At 55.1% G+C, this 18,361-nt stretch overlaps 2 protein-coding genes across 2 annotated transcripts; both read right to left on the reverse strand.

The window, feature by feature from the left end:
- Positions 1-2,648: 2,648 nt before the first annotated feature.
- Positions 2,649-3,431, reverse strand: GJB4 (gap junction protein beta 4). The gene is given in 3 exon segments (XM_059062891.1): positions 2,649-2,764; positions 2,767-3,304; positions 3,306-3,431. Coding segments are annotated over 3 exon segments (780 nt in total).
- Positions 3,432-6,891: 3,460 nt separating this feature from the next.
- GJB5 (gap junction protein beta 5) lies at positions 6,892-11,621 on the reverse strand. The gene is given in 4 exon segments (XM_059082234.1): positions 6,892-7,486; positions 7,488-7,578; positions 7,581-7,881; positions 11,532-11,621. Coding segments are annotated over 4 exon segments (1,077 nt in total).
- Between the last annotated feature and the right edge of the window lie 6,740 nt (positions 11,622-18,361).

Raw genomic sequence — 18,361 nt, forward strand, 5'->3', positions numbered from 1 at the left:
CAGGTCAAGGCTGAGTTTCCCTGAACACACACCCTGCCCAGCTCCTCCCCCTCCCTATCCTGCTTCCTCTGTTCCTTCCTTACATGCACACAAACTCCTGCCACTGGCTGTGCTTCCAGGGACCCTGACCTAAGATGCAGTGCCTCTCTGATCCTGTTCCATAATCAGGGGTGGGCTTGGAGGCTCTCCAGGGATCATGGGGGACCCAGCCCCCCGCAGATTCAGCTTATTTCTGTGGGCTTGGAAGGTCCCCTTCCCTCTTTAGGCCAAAGTTTCCTCACCTATAAAAACCTTTAGGCTGTGTGGAGGTACCAGAAACGGAACAACCAGCTTCCCAAAAGCTTCCATCTTGGGAATGACACTAATAGTTCTCATCCATCCACAAATGATGCTTAATAACTATTCTTAGATGAACAAATAAAAGAGTGAATGAAGGTGCCCACATGTGAACTGAAGTTTTTAAACTATTTGGTGGGAGACTGAGTCAACCAAAGATATGTAATACGGACTTATTCAGTGTATCTGCATAACGCCATTCCGTTCAGACCTAAGCTTCCTGCTGCTGTGCCCTCACTGTACGATGGGGCTGGATACCTTGGGAAAAAGTAACAAGTTTCCTTGGAAAGCTGAAGAGGCTGGCACGATGTTCCTTCTTTTGAATTCTAGCTCCCAAACAATGAAGTTGATTAATGGATGTATACTCCCTATGAAATGGTGTCTCCTAAATGATTTAGTATCTATCAGCTCCAGTAACAATAAAGAATAATTGCTGAACACCTTAAAAAAACAAACAAACAACCTTTCGGCTGGATTAGTTAAAACAGCAACAACAACAGAACACACAAGCAAGGAAACACCATGCTGAACTCCCTGGGCTAGGTGTGGTGGAGGATTCAGATTCAGATAAACGAGACACGGTCCCTTCTGTCAAGCAGCTCATGGCCCATTTACTCATTTAACAAACTTTTAGTGAAGGCAGCAGGGAACTGGATGACTCATCGTCCTGTGCGTTAAGGGCTCAGAGACTCATGCGGAGAGGACCCCTCCAATTCGGGGAGAATGGCAGAGGTACAGGCGAGGCTGGCTCATGGAGAAGGTGGTTGAGGCTGTCCCCCGGGGTTTGAGGAAGCGTCCCAGCGGAGCGAGGAAGCGCATTCCAGGCAGAGGGAACAGCATGTCCAAAAGCTCCTGGCATGGCCCAGCGTGATGTGTCTGGCTGGAGATCCGCAAGCCCTTTGGTGTGTTATGATGGTATGAGGAGGGTCGGGGTGAGGCTGGGGAGGTCAGCGGGGCCAGGTGGAGGGCAGTGGGGGTGGTGGTCATGGTGGAAAGACTGTCAAAGCAGGAGTAATGATGTGGTCAGATTCGTACACAACTGCTCTGTCCCCGTAGAGGAGGGCAGATGGGAGAGGCCCAGTGGGAGGTGGTCAGGCTGTGGGGTGGGAGAGGAGAGGTAGATTCAGGAAACATTTAGGGGTTGAAATTAGTGGGATTTGGTGCTGTACTGGGAGGTGGGCTGTGAGGGACTGCGAGATGGGGTGGGGATGAGGATGTCGGGCTAGCTCCTGGCTTGGACAGTTGGGAGGATGGCAGTGTTATTCATGGGGGGGGGCGGTGATCCTTGAGGAGGGCAGGTTTGGGGAAAGATGACATGGTCAGTTTGGGGGCTGCTGAGTGGGAGATGCCTGGGGGTCTCCCAGACGGTTGTCCCATGAGCCATTTGTGTGTGTTCTGGGACTCAGGGCAAATCTAGGCTGGTTTTGGCCATTGTCAAGGTCTGAGTGGTGTGTATAGGGGAGGATGAGGGATTGTGTAGCCAGTAAAGAGAAGGGAAGTTCCTCATCCTTGAGGATCTGTGAGGGACTCGTTAGCTTGGATGCTCTCTGTGGGTCCCTGGCCTGTGGGCGTGGGCCTCCTAGACACACTGGCAGACTGCCCATCCAGGACGTGCTCTCAGCACTGCCCCACGCACAGCAGGCCTGCCTCTCCTACCCTCCAAGGGACTTACCTCTGGGGACCTGTGCTGGGCACGGTTAGGGAGGCCGGAATGGGGGAGCCATGTGCACTCATCTGAGGGACATTCGCTGAGAACCAACTCATGCTGGCACAGGGTCTCCTTGGGTCCCTCCCCTCCTGCTTTGACCAGCTGGTTGCAGAGTCCAGAGACCCCTGGGTCAGCCTCTGGGCTTCCCACCACGTCCTGGGGGCATGCTCTGTGTGTGGTGTGTGTGTGTGAGTGTGGTGTGACACTCTTTGTGTGTGTGTGTGTTTGTGTGTGTATGTGTGTGTGATGGGTAAACCTGGATCTGAGGTTCCAGGGCTCAGAGGCCCACTGAGCGGTCTTGGCCTCCTCTCCAAGGTCCATTGTGAACCCCCCTGCTTTCCTTCCCTTCACTCCCTCCCTGGTCTGCAAAACACTGAGAAAATCATATTTATTAAGGGTTTGACATACCCTATTGCCATATACAAAATCCCCTCCAGCCATCAACCTTCCTTCCCTGGGGCTGAGGACCCAGAGACCAATTTGCTTCCCAGCGTTGGCCCCTGGGTGGGTCTCCTGAGCTCCACACCCACGTTCCTCACCTGCCCTGCCGTGGCCTTAGGGAGCAGGCAGAGGCTCTGGTGGTCTCAGCTGCCAACCTCACCGGTTATGGATTCCCACCTGCATCCACTGTGGTTGATCCAGCCTTCATTAGGACAGAGTTCCCATCCTGGGGGTGCTCCTCCTGGGAGAGGGCACACGGTGGGTCCAGCTCTGAGAGTCCCGGCGTCTGGAGCCAAGGGTCTCCAGGCCCCTCTTGCGCACCAGGTAGGTGACCTCACTGAGGTTGAGCAGGGTGCAGAGCAGGGCTGCGGCCACCATGAAGTACGTGAAGACCTTCTTCCCCGTGGGCCGGGAGATGTAGCAGTCCACAGTGTGGGGGCATGGCGACTCGGAGCGGGCCGCCACGTGGGGCATGTCATAGTCCTGGCAGAGGCGGTGAAAGATGTAGAGGAAGCCGGAGTTGACGGCCTCCTTGAGGAGGAGACTCAGCAGCTCCGGCCACCAGAGCCCGCCCCGCTTCTTGCCCAGCTTGTCGTACAGGGATGGGACGTCGGGCCCGTGCCTCAGGAGGTGCTTCCGCTTGCGCTCCTGGCGGTAGGCCACGTGCATGACCACGAGCCGCGAGGGGCACGTGACCAGGATGAGCTGCAGGGCCCAGAGGCGCACGTGGGACATGCGGAACGACTCATTGTAGCAGACGTTGGGGCAGCCCGGCTGGCGGGTGTCGCAGAGGAAGTCCTTTTGTTCGCCCCCCCCTGCACTCCTCGGCCGCCACCATGTGCACCAGCGCGCGGAAGACGAAGACCACGGACAGCCAGATGTGGCCCAGGGCTGTGGAGTACTTGTTCAGCCCATTCAGGATGCCCCTCAGGAACGCCCAGTTCATGCTGACTGTGGCCTTTGTTCCTCGTGTGGACGATCTAGACCAGGGGGGTCACAAGGCCTAGGAGAACCTGGAAATGGGAACCTTCGTTAAGGGTGTGACTGGCAAACCATTTCACAACCGCCGTGTCATCATGTCCACACTGGCAATGACTCAGTGGGGCAAGGATTGCCATTGTCCCCAACGCACGGGGGAGTCAGCTAAGGCCCAGAGAGGCACACGCCCAAGGCCCACGGCTGGAAATGGCAGAGCTGGTCTTGAACTTCCACCTTCCAGTTCCAAAATCAGGGCATATTTTATTCTACAAAGTAATAGATACACGTGAAGGGTAATCATCCTGCATGGAAGTGCCCACCAACCTCATCGACTCCAACCTTCAGGCCTGCGGGGGTCACATGAATTCTAAAGAAATAGTAACAAAGTGTGGGTTGGATGATCTGCTCTCCCATCAGCTGCCAGGGCTGGACCCGGCAGGACGGGAGGGATGTGTATCTTTCTTTTTTGGCCGCATCGCACAGCATGCAGAACTCCTCCTACCAGGGATCGAACCCGTGCCGCCTGCAGTGGCAGCCTGGGGTCTTAACCACTGGACCGCCAGGGAAATCTGAGGGATGTGTATTTTTATCCTTCAACTTTCTCCAACTGACTGCCAGCATGAGCCAGGCCCTTGTGCTTGGTGGGCAGACCCTGGAGTCATAGCCATCTTCATTCTCCTCTCCGGCCCCAGGATGTCCCCCACCCCGACATTCCCTTCCAAATGAAACAGGCTCTTTGGAACCATGGTGGCTTGGTATCATCCTGCCACCCCTTCTTTTGGTTCTGGGCCTGAGGGCTGACTGTCCTGACCCCAGTGGCTTCCTCTGGAATTCCAACCATTCCAGCCTTTGGGAGGGATTGGGGAAGGGACAGAGCTAAGATTCTGGCACGGTCCTCTCCCCACCATCTACCTTTTCTTTCAGGGACACCTCCCTTCTCTGTCTGCTCGGTGGCTGTTTGCTGCCCACACAGGCCATTGTTTCATTCAGGCTGTGTCCTGCGTGCTCCATCCTCCACACCCCTTACCTGCAGTGACACCTTTTTCCATCTCTGGCCCTGGGCCCTCCCCTATCCCTGACTCAGGTATCAGCATCTTCAAACCTTGTGCCTCTGGGACATTTTCTGAGCACCCTCCTCCATCGTTTCTGGAAGAATGACTCACCGGTACTTAAATGGTCTGTTTACCTGTTTTCCGTGCCAGACTGTCAGCTTCTGGAGGGCAGCCTCCGCATATCATTCTTCTCTGATTCCCCAGGACTCAGCACCGAGCCTGGCCCAGTGAACACACAGTAGACATTTGCTAAACCCAGTCGAAACCCCACTTCTTCCTCATCCCTCCTCTTATTTATCTCTTCTCTAGTCTTCTGTCCTCCCTTTGATCTGGCAGGACACTCGTTCCCCTCCTTGGGGCTTCCCTGGGGTTTCTCCAGAGATCCTCTGTCCCCCACTACTCCTCCCTGAAGTCTGGTCCACAGCGCGAGGTCCCCTGGGGATCGTCAACCCATCCCTGCCTCCCAGGCCAGCCTCCTTCCCGATTTGGTCCTCACCTTTCTTGGGTGTAGCAGCCACTCTCCTGCCCCTGGGCCGGTCTGTCTGCCCGTCCGCCCAAGGGCCTCCTGGAGGCAGCTTTTGTTCCTCACTCCCCTTCTGGGGGAGCTTTCTGAGCCAATGAGCCAAATGAGAGTGACCGGGTGGGCAGGCAGTTAGGTGGGCGGGCTTGCTGGACACACGTTCAGAGCAAACACCTGTGTCTCTTCTCCCCTGGCCCACGCCTTCTCTGCAGCTTGGCCGTGGCATGGCTGGGCCTGGCTCCCAGTGCTGGCAGGGAAACTGCCCGAGCAGGCGCAGGAGCCTGGTAGCCTCGTGTTCGGGACCTGGTCGGCACTAAATGGTGTTGTCCCCGTCCCCCTGTCCCCAGGCCTCTCTCCTACCCTTTTCTCTGGAAGCCTGGTTCTGAGGCCCTCAGCAGCTGACATCTATGGAAGGGGGAGACCTTGGTCCAGTCCAGGATTGCATTCTACCCTGGCAGGACATTTCTGGGGACTAGAGCTTGGGCTGCTGGTGAGTTGTGTAGGGCATGGGAGGGCCTGCCTATGTTTCCTCTGGACAAGGGCACCGCTGCCCTGGTGGAGACAAGGAAGGCAGGTTGCAGCATGAAATGCACAGCCTCCCTGTCCAGCCTCTATGGGCCTGGGTTTCTGGGGAAGTCGGAGTGTGACCCAGTGGGGGCTGCAGAGAGGCCTTGGGCCTGGAACAGTGAAGGTTAATGTGCAGCCAGGGAGGGGCTCCTTTGCCTCATTTCCCACAAGCATTTATAGAGCACTTCCTAATACCAGTGACTCATGTTTATGTGGCCTTTTTACAGCCGGCTAACCCCATCCACAGTCGTGAGCTCATCCAGACTCACGACCCCACCAGCTCAGTATTATTAACGCTTTTTTTTTTTTTTTTTTTCGGTACGCGGGCCTCTCACTGTTGTGGACTCTCCCGTTGCGGAGCACAGGCTCCGGACAGGCAGGCTCAGCGGCCATGGCTCACGGGCCCAGCCGCTCTGCGGCATGTGGGATCCTCCCAAACCGGGGCACGAACCCGTGTCCCCTGCGTCGGCAGGCGGACTCTCAACCACTGCGCCACCAGGGAAGCCTGATTAAACCATTTTATTGTTTGTTTGTTTGTTTTTGTGGTATGCGGGCCTCTCACTGTTGTGGCCTCTCCCGTTGCGGGGCACAGGCTCCGGATGCGCAGGCTCAGCGGCCATGGCTCACGGGCCCAGCCGCTCCGCGGCATGTGGGATCTTCCCGGACCGGGGCACGAACCCGTATCCCCTGCATCGGCAGGCAGATTCTCAACCACTGCGCCACCAGGGAAGCCCTGATTAAACCATTTTAGAGAGGAGCGGTAGTCGCTTTCTCAGAGTTACACAGGAACTTGTGTTCAAATGCAAGTGTTATGACTCAAAAGTCCATTAACTTTCCACCGAGACATGCGGTTCCCCATGTCCCCCTCTTTGCAGACAACCCACGGGCCTAAAACTGCAACTGGAGATAAAGGCTAGACTTCAGCATGAGCACGGAGCATGACCCCCCCCCTCCCCAGGAGTGCTGGGGGCTCTCTTACCTGCCTAGATCAAGTGCAGCCCTTTGCAGGGGCAGAGATGTTGACCCCATGACCTGATAAGGCTTGCAAAGTTTAAAGGATCAAAGGTCACCTTGAGTCAATGAATGAATTGACTTTTATTAAGCCCTGACCCTGGGCACCACACAGTGAAGGCATGTGCACATCCGTTCTCGTATTAAGCCCCTCCTCACAGCGGCAGCCCTGTTGAGGGGGGTGGGGGTGGGGGGTGGTGCTCATCATCTCTGTTGTACACAAAAGGAAACCGAGGTTCAGCTCTGAGGGGTAACTTGCCCAAGGCCACGCAGCTGGGTCAGGCGGCAGGAGCTGGGGAAAAGGGATCTGAACCCAGGTCGTCGGACCCTCCCTCTTGCCTGTCCCCACTCCCCGCACAGCGCTCCCACCCGCAAGGCTGCAGCTTGGCAGCCGGGTGCTTCCAACCCAGGCCTGACCAGGCAGCCCCTCTCAGGATGGTTTTCTTCATGTGGTCTCAAGGGTGGTCTGGTAAGAGAGGAGGGGGAGCGTCTGAGCCCAGAAAGATGAGGTCGCCCAAGCAGAGGTCGTCCTGTTTGGAGGAAAAGGTGGCCCCGTTGCGCCGGTGGCCCAGGCCCATGGACCGGGCTTTCCTCGCCAGCAGGCACTCCCAGCACCTCTTGCTCACCAGGTAGTCCAGCTCCACCAGGTTGAACACGGTGCAAACGACGGCCATGATCACCATGAAGAGAGTGAAGATGTTCTTCTCCGTGGGCTTGGAGATGAAGCAGTCCACCGTACTGGGACACGGAGCCGCGTGGCACGTGACCACAGGAGGGAGAGTGTATTGGGGGTAGAACGAGTGGAACACGCAGAGGAAGGCAGCATCTACGCCAGCCTTGAACACCAGGCTGCAGACGTGCGTCCACCAGAGCCGCCCGCTTCTTGCCAGGGTCCGGGTAGAGGCGCCCACCGTTCTTCCCTGCTGCCTGTTGGTGCTTCTTCTCCCGGGCCTCGCGGTAGCCGCGCGCATGACCACGAGCCGCGAGGGGCACGTGACCAGGATGAGCTGCAGGGCCCAGAGGCGCACGTGGGACACGGGGAAGAGCTCGTCGAAGCAGACGTTAGAGCGGCCCGGCCGGCGGGTGTCACAGTCAAAGGCCCTGTGGTCTTCACTCCACACGTGCTCGGCCGTCACCAGGTACACCAGCACGCGGAAGATGAAGACCAGGGACAGCCAGATGTGCCCGAAGGCTGTGGAGTACTTGCTGACCCCGCTCAGGAGCCCCTCCAAGATCCCCCAGTTCACGGTGGCCCCGGGCGTCGGCCGCTACTGCAGGGAGAGGATGACTGTCATTTCCCAAGTTTATAGAACACTCACCCTCAGCACCTTATAGAACAGTGTCACCGGCTTGGATTCTCCCAGCCACGGAGGAGCTAAGTTCTATTATCGTCCCCTTTACAGCTGAGGGAAACTGAGGTTCAGAGGGGTTATGCAGGGTCACACAGGATTAGGTGCAGAGCTGGGCCTTGAGCACAGGTCATTCAGCTCAGAACCCAAATCTTACCCATAAAAGTGGGTGAAGGCGGGTCCGGGGAGCCACTAGTACTCCCAGGTCTTAAAGAGGTAGCACATGCTGGCTTCCCTCTCTCTCCCAACAATGGCCCTCCTCCTCAGCGAGTCAGACCTGGGGATGACTTCTCCCTTTCCTTTCTGAGCTAGGCTCTGTCCCCTTAGACAGCTTCCTCCCAAGGGGAACCTGCTCTTTGCGTTTTACTTGGTTTGGGGGATGGGGCTAGAGAGGAGGCTGGAACCTTGTCCCCAAACTCCCATCTGGTCTAACACCATAAATATCCAGGCAGTGTCCTGCTCACGCGTGGCTCACCTGAAGCAAGGCCAATGGCCATGCAGCTGAAACAAAAGGGAGGGAGCGGTGAGTCTCTCGATATTGATACAATAGGCTTCATAGAGTAGCCTGGTATTCCGGTGCTTCCCAAACTGGTGTTCCATGGAACCCTGCTCAGTAGGCTGTCAACAGAAGCAGCAAGAGAAAAGGATTCTATTCTGTGTTCAAGAAAAGTAGGCAAGCGCTATGTTCAGTGCAAAGTTAAATAGGTCCCTTTACTTGACCATGCTAATAAATTCACATTTTGAATCTCCCAAAGGAGGACAGAATAGGTAGCACTGCACCAACTCCTTTGACTATAGAACCCTTCTTTGTCATCTTGTAGAACGGCCTTGTCAAGACACCAAAATGGGAAATGCTGCTCTGGTCAGTTCTGCTGGTGAGTTTGGTGTGATGAACACACAGGAATCAGATTTACCTCCAATTAGGGAATGTGACTATGGTTCGGAGTGAGGGGTGCCCACGACCTCTCTTGGAATTCCTCTGCCTGGTTCCTGGGGGGTCCACTGAGACCTATGCACCGTGGTCTTACCCTACTGGGCTCCCTGGGACCTCAGGGAGCCTGTCTGCACAGCCTGTTGCTCTAAGGGTTTAGTGCTGGTCCAGGCCAAAGGTGACTCTGCTGTCCTGTCCCCGCCCCCGCCAACCCCAGCTGGGTGATCCACTGCAGATGGGCAGGGTAGTGATAAAAGCCAGCATTTATCGGGTGTTTATGCAGTGCCAGCACTGTTCTGAGCACTTTGCATGAATCAAGACAGCAACTGTATAAAAGGGTATATGTTTTATTCCCAACTCACAGATGAGGAAAGTGGAGCACAGAGAGGTTTGCTCATAGTTACACAGCTGGTAAGCGGTAGAGCTGGGATTTGAACCCAGGCAGGCTGGCTTCAGAGCCCACACTCTGGGCCTGGGCCCCTTTCCTTAGGTTTCGGGAAGCTGCCTGCTGTGTCCACTCCCTCCTCCACCAGGTGAATCCCCAGTAGGGGAGGCTGGGGGTGACGCTGCTCCCTGCCCTGACTCTCCACTGCCCTGTCTTGCTTAAGGTGGGCGGAACTCCTGGCAGCTTCTCAGGGAACACCCCAGGAGGCTCTGGCCCAGGGGCTCTCAGCCCAGCCCAGCCTGGGGTTGGTGGGGTTTTGCAGGCCCAGGCAGAGCTGCCCCACCCGCTCAGCTCCTGGCCCCTCTGGGAGCCCCTCTCCCACTCAGTCCCTGGCCCCCACCTCTGCTCAGCTGGGGAGAAAGGGGAGAAACTCAGCGTAGAGGAGGGAGGGGCCCACCTTCACTCCTCCACCATCAGGACGCAGGGCAGCCCTGTATCCAGGCCACTCCCCCAACACTCCACCAGGGAAGTCTCTCCCTTCCAGGTGTGCTGAGGGGCAGGGCACATCTGGACACAGATGGCCTTACCTGAGTGGCTACTCCTCAGGGCTCTCTGGGTACCGGCTCCTGGCTGCCAGCCGTCGAACTCAGCAGGCAGCCGGAACTCATGGCAGAACCAGGGAGAGTGTCTGGGGAAGCCCGTTCCTAGGACACAGCCTGCAGATTAGATTTCGGCAGGCAGCCTGGGTGTGCTGCCGGCCAGGAGGAGGAGGAGCTGCGCCAGCCACTGCCATTGGCTGGGCGCCAGCCTCCCCAGACCGCCTCTGATGAGGCCCAGGAAATTTAGGGGTTCCCTCCTCCCAGGGGCTGAGCCCCAAATCCTGGCATCCTTTTGGGGACAAACACAGGTCCACTCCGACTCCCCGCTTGTCTTCCCACCCCTGGCCTTGTGTGGAAGAAGCCGAGGCCTGACCTGGCTTCTTATCCTTTCCAGAAATTCCCACTGCTACTTCTTGGGACTCTATGGGCTGCTCCAGACTCTCCTCCCTCTCTAGTTGCTGCTCTGTGGCCTTCTGTTCTCACAGCTTCAGTAACCTTTGAAAATGCCATGAGTCCCAAATTCTCTCTCCGGCCCAAATGCTTTTGCCCATCAATAGTCCCCACCGGGATTACCTTCCTTCACCTTTCTCCTCACCTGGCCTACTCCTCCAAGAAGCCTTCCCTGACTGTGCAGCCCCAGGTGGCTTAGGGCCCCATCTCGGGGCTTCCACTGCCCTCAGCTTCCACGCCCTCCTCAGACTGTATTGCAATAGTTGATTTTAATTGAATTTGCTCCAGGGACCCGCCTGTCGAATGAGCAAATCAGTCCTCACGAACGGACATTTTTAGGGGCTTGTCGTGAGCACGACATAACACAGATCAGCCCCTGACCCCCAGGAACTCACCAGCTTGACTTTTTAATTACCAGCTGATAAGTCTAGTACCAGCTGCATAGCCTCTCATGATGGCAAAGAGGTCATGGAACAGTTTCCGGGCCCAGCTTCCCATTGCTGCTGGAATCTAGTTCAGTCTTTGCACCCCGACACTGAGTATCTGAGGCGTTGTACGGAAAGCCACCCTCTCCCCAGCACACACAGCCCCACTCCTCCCCGAACACGGACACCAAGCTCCTCCCCAACCCTTTCACGCCTGACTACCCTTCACTGTCCACCCCGACCCCGAGGGGCTGCCCCCTACCCCCATACCACACACACTAGCCCTTCCACCAGCCCGTGTTTTGAATTCAAGAGGCATTGCTGAGGCACGGCTGTGTGCCAGGTGCTGTGTTCGGGGCTGGGCTACACAGATAAAGAGAGGGGCTGAAGAGGTTGTCAGGGTCTCCCAGCCCGGGGCAGGCACACAGATAGGGTCCCAGAGACACAGAGATGTAAGAAGGACGTTGAGGGTGAGTTCCAGCAGAAGGGACTTGGGGTCCCTTGGGGTGGATGAGTCCTGTCCAGAGCAGGTGCCTCCCTGGCTAATGGTCAGGCAGCAGAAGGAACTGCCTTAAGGCAGGGGAGATCTGCATCTGGAGCTCATACACCCCTACGTCTGGGCCCACACCCCTGCATCTGGAATCACACAGCCCTGGATTTGAATCTCACCTCTGGTACCTTCAGATCCGGGTCCTTTCCCTGTTTCTCGGATGTACAATGAGGCATTTTGGGCCCGGGAGGGGTGTCCTGTGAGGACAGTGAGTGCAGTGGGACGGTACCTGAGTGCAGGCTGTGTGGCCCGAATCCGGCTCTGCCTCTTCCTTTCCGTGCGGTGCCAGTTTCTTATCCGTGCAGTGGGACAGTAGCATTGCCTACCTCGTAGGACTGGCACACAGATTAGCCCAGCCCATAGAGGCACAGTGCCAGAACAGTGCCCGGCACAGAGGAAGCCCTTTCTACCACTGCCTCTGATGTGTGTGAACTGCCCGCACACACCTGGCACGTGGTGGGGGCCCCAAATGACTTCCTGCCCCTTTCCCTGTTCTGCAGCTCTTCTCTCTGAAATGTAAGGAAGGCAGAGAAAGGAGGGGGAGCCAGACTACTCGCCAGAGAAAATCTCATATGGATGGATGATATCTTTGGGTTAAAAAGGCAAAACCCGGGCCTGGCAGTGATGATTGGGGAGTGGGGAGGGCAGGCAGGGTGTGCCCCGGGAGGGTTTCTCATTAGTGCCTGGACGCAGCCCGTTGGTCTAATTAACTTCTAAGATGCCCTTTATCAGCAGGTGACGCGGGACCCGAATTCAATGGGCGGTGTGTCCAAGAGCGACAAACACTGCGGGTCTACGACAAGCGTGGCACATCCCACACGCACACACTCTTACACCCAGGCCACGCTATGGGCATGATGCTACACACTTGTGGGGCAGTGCTGGGCCCTGGGTGCCTAGTATGGGGCCTGTTAGGTACCACGTTAGGCCTCCGTTTACGTTCATGGAATGAATAATGTATGAACTGCACACACCCTGCAAAGAGAGTCACACATATCTGTCCCCCTCCACGTTCTCCCTCCAAATGATTGCCAAGTACAGGAGAGAGGAGACACATGAGTGGATCGGGTACAACGTTGTGAGAAGAGCTATAAGAGACATATAACAGAGAGGGGAGTGTCAAGTTCTGCCAGAGGGAGCCCCAGACAAAGTGACATCTAAGCTGGGTCTTGAAGGATGTGTAGGAGTTCACCAAGAGGAGATGAGGAGGAGAGGCCTTTGAGGCAGAGGGCATAGAGTGTGCAGTGAAAGATGATGGAAGAGCTTTGGAGAGTGGGCCGGAGGAGGCAGCAGTGGGGGCACTAAAAAGCAAGGACATTCCGGACCGTGAAAGATCTGGAGCACTGTGTTATGGGGCTTGGATTGATCTTGTGTGCAGAGGGAGACCTGGGGGAAGGAAGGAGGCTATGTGGTCAGATTGGTACAGTCAATTCTCATTCTTCACGGTAGTTACGTTCTGTAAGTCACCACAAACACTGAATTTTAACAGATCTTGAAACTTTGCCAGTAGGGGAAATACAGGGTTCGGTTCCTGCGAGCCTCTGGTTACAACATTTTCATCAACTGATCAACACGTAACCTTGTTCTATGTGTGTTTCTCTTGAAAGACACCTTAATTATATATAGTGCTGAATCATTAATGTTGAACTCACGGCCAGCAGCACTATTACTTACTCCTGAACGAAGCTCATCTTTCTATCCTCTTTTGTTTTGGCCGCGGCGTGCAGGATCTTAGGGATCCAGGGATTGAACCCGTGCCTCCTGCAGTGGAAGCGTGGAGTCTTAACCACTGGACCGCCAGGGAAGTCCCTCTGAACGAAGCTCATCTAACACGTATTTTCTCCCTAAGGCCCATCACAACCTTCCTGTGCTGGGGAACACCAGACAGCAGCACTTCAGTGCTACGCTTGGGGGCCAGTTTAAACAGCAGAATCACCTTCCACAAGCACAAAAATGCAAAAAAGGGGTACTAAATCAACCTCCAGTGGGGCTTCTGTTTACAGTATCAACTGAAACAAGAAGACAAAGCATCCCCTTGTTCAACCTCAGCTGGGAATGTGCATATCGGTGACTCAAGTGTTTTGCTGCTCTGTGCGTGTCCACGGATGGCAGCGAAAGCACTGCAAATATTGATTTTGGGGTTAAACAAATATTTTAGTGACTAGACACACTCACCCATATGGAATCTGTGAATAATGAGGATTGATGGTATGTTTAGAAAGCTCCTGCTCTTCGAAGGAAGAGGCGTGCGGGACCAGTAAAAAAAATTACTACAATGATTTGGGGAAGAGATGAGCCAGAGGGATGGATTTGGGAACTAGCTGTCAGATACAACTGGCAGTGTTTGGAGTCTGAGTGAATGCAGGAGGAAGACCCAGGAGGGCGCCCAGTTGGTTAGTTTTGGTGATTTGGCAGGTGGTGGGTCTCCTGATGGAAGGAAGGAATACAGGAGGAGAGCAGGTTGCTGGGGGTGGGGAGGGGCGGGTGAGGGGGAGTTCTTCCCAGATGTTTGGGAGTTAGTGAGTTGAATGTTCCATGTGCTGAATGGGAGGGTGTGGAGGACAGCCGTGTGGATTGTCTGTAGCCAGAAGCTGGTATCAACAGCTGGGCATGTACTTTGGGGGTTCTCAGCCCCAAGGGGGTGGTGGGAGCCGCTGTCGGAGTGCACGAGGTGACTTTGGGAGAGTGTGCGGAGTGAGAAGAGAAGATGGTCCAGGCAGAGCTCGCAGGAGCACTGATGTCTAGGAAGCAGGCAAGAAAGATGCTTGTGGAGGAGAAAGCACAGTAAGGGACAGAGAAACCAAGGAGGGCAGAGGAGGAAGCCCAGTGGTGGAGAGGCCGGTCAGGTCCCTGGGGACTTTTGCCGAGTGATTAATGCAGAGTGATGGGGACAGAAGCCAGAGAGCCGTGGGTGGCACGTTTTCAGGAAGCTGGCAAGCGAGGCAGAAAGGAGGGAGATCAGAGCTGCAGAAGGGTTTGCTTCTTCTGGGGAGATGGGAACAGACAAATCAAAGGAGCTGCTGGAGAGCCGTTTGACCTGCAGTTAGATCTTGTTTTATATCCGCCATCCTATCCCTTCCCCACTCTGCTCTCTCCTGGTTCCCTGGCCTCTACTTGGCTCTCTGTGTCCCCCCAGTTTTCAGCCCAGCTATTCCTGACTCTTGTCACTGCCTCCAACATGTTCTTCTGGCTCAGGCAGAGCCCTGTCTGTTCTCCCTGTTAATGGGTATGGGGTGGGTGAGAGTTGGAGTCTTTTCTAGATACTAGCCGTCCCCCCAGGCTCCCTTCTGAATGCAGAGGGCAGAGGGCAGCACAGGCATCAGGGCCCGATACCCCACCAGTTACCCGTCAAAACTACTGTTCCCAAAGGCAAGTAAACTTTTGGTCCTGGACGAACAAGCTAGGTTGGCTTGTGAGGCCAAGGTGGTGTCCGTTCACTGTTCTCAGGAGAGGTGGGAAGGCTGGACAATGGGGTAATAGTATCAGTCACCGGGCGCCTCCCCTGTGCCGTAAACCCTGCCAAATGCTCTACGTGCATCTTGTATGTAGCACTTCCTGCTCTTACCTTGTTCCTCTCTAAGCAGTTGTCCACACAAGCAGAGTCATCTTTGGAAAACACAAATCATATTAAAACAATCTGTTCCGGGTCTTTCAGAGGCTCCCCACTGTCTTGAAAAAAAAAATCTCCTGTTGCTAAAATGTCCTATAAAGTCCTGTATGACCTGGCCTCTGCCAGCCTTTGTTCCCAGCCTCTTCCCTTCCGTGTTTCTGCTCCAGCACAGGGGCCTTCTTTCACTTTCTGGAACGGAGGAGTCTCTTTCCCACCTCAGGGCCTTTGCACATGACTCAATGCTCTTTCCTCATTTTCTTTGAGCTAGCTACCATCAAGTTCCAGATATCAATTTATTTTTAAATTATTATTTAAAAAATAAATTTATTTATTTATTTTTGGCTGCGTTGGGTCTTCATTGCTGCACACGGGCTTTCTCTAGCTGCGGTGAGCGGGGGCTACTCTTTGTTGGGGTGCGCAGGCTTCTCATTGTGGTGGCTTCTCTTGTCGTGGAGCACGGGCTCTAGGCGTGGGGGCTTCAGTAGTTGTGGCACATGGGCTCAGTAGTTGTGGCTCGTGGGCTTAGTTGCTCCGCAACATGTGGGATCTCCCTGGACCAGGGCTCGAACCCGTGTGTCCTGCATTGGCAGGCGGATTCTTAACCACTGCGCCACCAGAGAAGTCCCTCTGGATATCAATTTAAATGTCACTTTCAGGTGCTTCCCTGGTGGCACAGTGGTCAAGAATCCGCCTGCCAATACAGGAGACACAGGTTCGAGCCCTGGTCCAGGAAGATCCCACATGCCATGGAGCAACTAAGCCCACGAGCCACAACTACTGAGCCCACGTGCCACAACTACTGAGCCCACGTGCCACAACTACTGAAGCCCCCACGCCTAGAGCCCGTGCTCCACAACAAGAGAAGCCACCACAATGAGAAGCCCGCACTCTGCAACAAAGAGTAGCCCCCACTCACTGCAACTAGACAAAGCCCGCGCACAGCAATGAAGACCCAACACAGCCAAAAATAAATAAATAAAATAAAATAAAATTTTTAAAAAAGAGCCCTCTTTAAAAGTCATGAGGGGGGCTTCCCTGGTGGTGCAGTGGTTGAGAGTCTGCCTGCCGATGCAGAGGACACGGGTTCGTGCCCCTGTCTGGGAAGATCCCACATGCCGTGGAGCGGCTGGGCCCGTGAGCCACGGCCGCTGAGCCTGTGCGTCTGGAGCCTGTGCTCCGCAACGGGAGAGGCCACAACAGTGAGAGGCCTGCGTACTGCAAAAAAAAAAAAAAAAGTCACTTTCAGGAAAGCCGTTCTTAACCCCTGAAACTAGGTCAGGTTCTTTGTTATCTATTCTCTTTGCATGTGCTTCTCCTTTGTATCCCTGTCACAACTGCATTCCTAGAGTTATGGGTGTGCTTGTGTGTTTAATGTCCTCTCCTCCTTTAGACTGTAATCTTCAAGAGGACCAGGACCAGAGGTTGGGCCATGGGAATCATGCTCGCTGCTCCATCTCCACCATCTGGCACAGCACCTGGCATGTAGTAAGTGCTTTATGAGTATTCGCAGATGAATGGATTCTGTTTTTTCGAAAGTAAAAAAGCCAAGAACACTGCCAAACCCTTGGGGACGAGGGTACTGAAGTGAAAGCGTTTTGAGAGCCTGGGCTCCGGAGCTTGGCTTCCTGAATTCCCACCCCAGCAATCCTGCTTACTGGCTGTGCAGCCCTGCACAAGTTTTTAGCCTCTCTGGGCCTCAGTTTCACATGGAACATAGGGACTACGATAGAACCTACCTCATAGGATCATTGTAAGGCTCAGATGAATAAAAATATATAAAATATATACACCTGGCACATAATAAACATGTAATAAATGCTAGCTGCTGTAATTCTCAGCCAGGACTGCTACCTGGGAGTGAGACTGAGTTGATGCTGCTTTCTGATTTCTGTCCCCCATGATTTGGACATGTCTTTGGGACAGCCCGTCTCAGCTCCGCTGAGGGGAAATGCAGGGAGAGGTAAACAGCCGTGTGGGCCTGAGCAGTCCAGTCCTTCTCTGGAAGGACATGAGATGCTGCAGATCGGATTCCTGCCCTCCAGATGCCTAGAGGGGGGTGGGGGAGACCAAGTCACGTAGGTTCTGGTGGGAGAGCAGGACCCAGCTGCCGGGAGAGCTTCCTCTGCTGCTGACCTGCATCTGCTGTGAGGCCTTGGTTGGCTTTAGCCAGACAGCCTGCTCCTTTGATGGAGAAGCTTTGCTTTCTCCTGGAAAGAGTTGTGAGTTCCCATCCCTGGCGAGACTTCGCGGCTATGCTTTTGCAGAATGAGGGCAGTTGTGGGATGGCAGGAGTCTAGGAAGGGTGGGAGACAGGCGTGGCAGAGAGGAAGCAGAGCTGGGAAGGGGAGAGAGCTGGGTGACGGATGGAGCCCGCACAGCCCCGGGCTCAAGTCCCCTCCTACTCCCTAGCCGCATGTCCTCGATCAAGTTTCCTTGCTGAGCCTTAGTGTCCTTCCTGTACATGGGGGGCGACAGCTGTTGTGGAGGAAAGTGATGGAGAGGAAAAGTACGGTGGGTCACGGTTGGCACGGCCAACCCCCATTCCTTTACTTCTCTGCTCTGTAGGCTATAGCTCTCTGGTTGCTTGGGTGGACGTTCTTATTTTTTATTTATTTATTTTTAGATATTAGATTTTAATTAATTAATTAATTATATTGGCTGCACCACACAGCATGTGGGAGGATCTTGGTTCCCTGACCAGGGATCAAACCCGGGCCCCATGCAGTGGAAGTGCAGAGTCTTAACCACTGGACCGCCCTGGAAGTCCCAATGTTCTTATCTCCCTGGGACCCCAGGTGGGCACATAGCCACGCTGTTCCCCTGGGGCCCTAGACCCACCCCCAGTTCTGCCTATATGCTCCCATGCTCAGCCCGAGGGGCTGGAGCTGGCCTCGCCCCTTGGCCTCTCTCTACTATTCCTGTGGCTCTGGGCGGATTGAGTCACGGCAGCAGTGAGACCCACTGTCCCTGAGGCTGGGGGCCCAATGCTTCCATACCTCCCCATCCCTCCGGCCAGGCCCACAGTAAGACTGAACTGATAGCCCAAATCACCGGGTGCTCTGCTGTCTCTGGGCATCTTGTGCGGCCTCCTTTGCAGAGGGTTGGGAGGCCGATGTACAGTCCTTGCAGCTTTGGGCACTGGCCACCACATTCTCTGCTGCTGGCATTCCAGGGCCAGGGACCTCCCTGTGGGCTCTGGCCTGGATGCTCAGCACCTCTGCTTAGTCACGGTCTAGGGTGGAGACCACATGGCTTATTGCAAACAACTGGGCAGATCTGGGTTTTAAACTTTGTTCCATCAAGCGGTGAGTACAGGTAGTGGGTGCTGTCAGAACCCAGCCCACATCTCCTTGGCCTGTTCTGTTTTGGTGGTTGAGGGGACCTATGTAAAGCATGGTGATTTACAGTAGGTGGGCCCAGTGCCCAGTGGCCAGCACCTGCCACTCGGC

This window comes from Kogia breviceps, chromosome 1 (assembly GCF_026419965.1).
Source record: "Kogia breviceps isolate mKogBre1 chromosome 1, mKogBre1 haplotype 1, whole genome shotgun sequence".
Classification (NCBI taxonomy): domain Eukaryota; kingdom Metazoa; phylum Chordata; class Mammalia; order Artiodactyla; family Physeteridae; genus Kogia; species Kogia breviceps.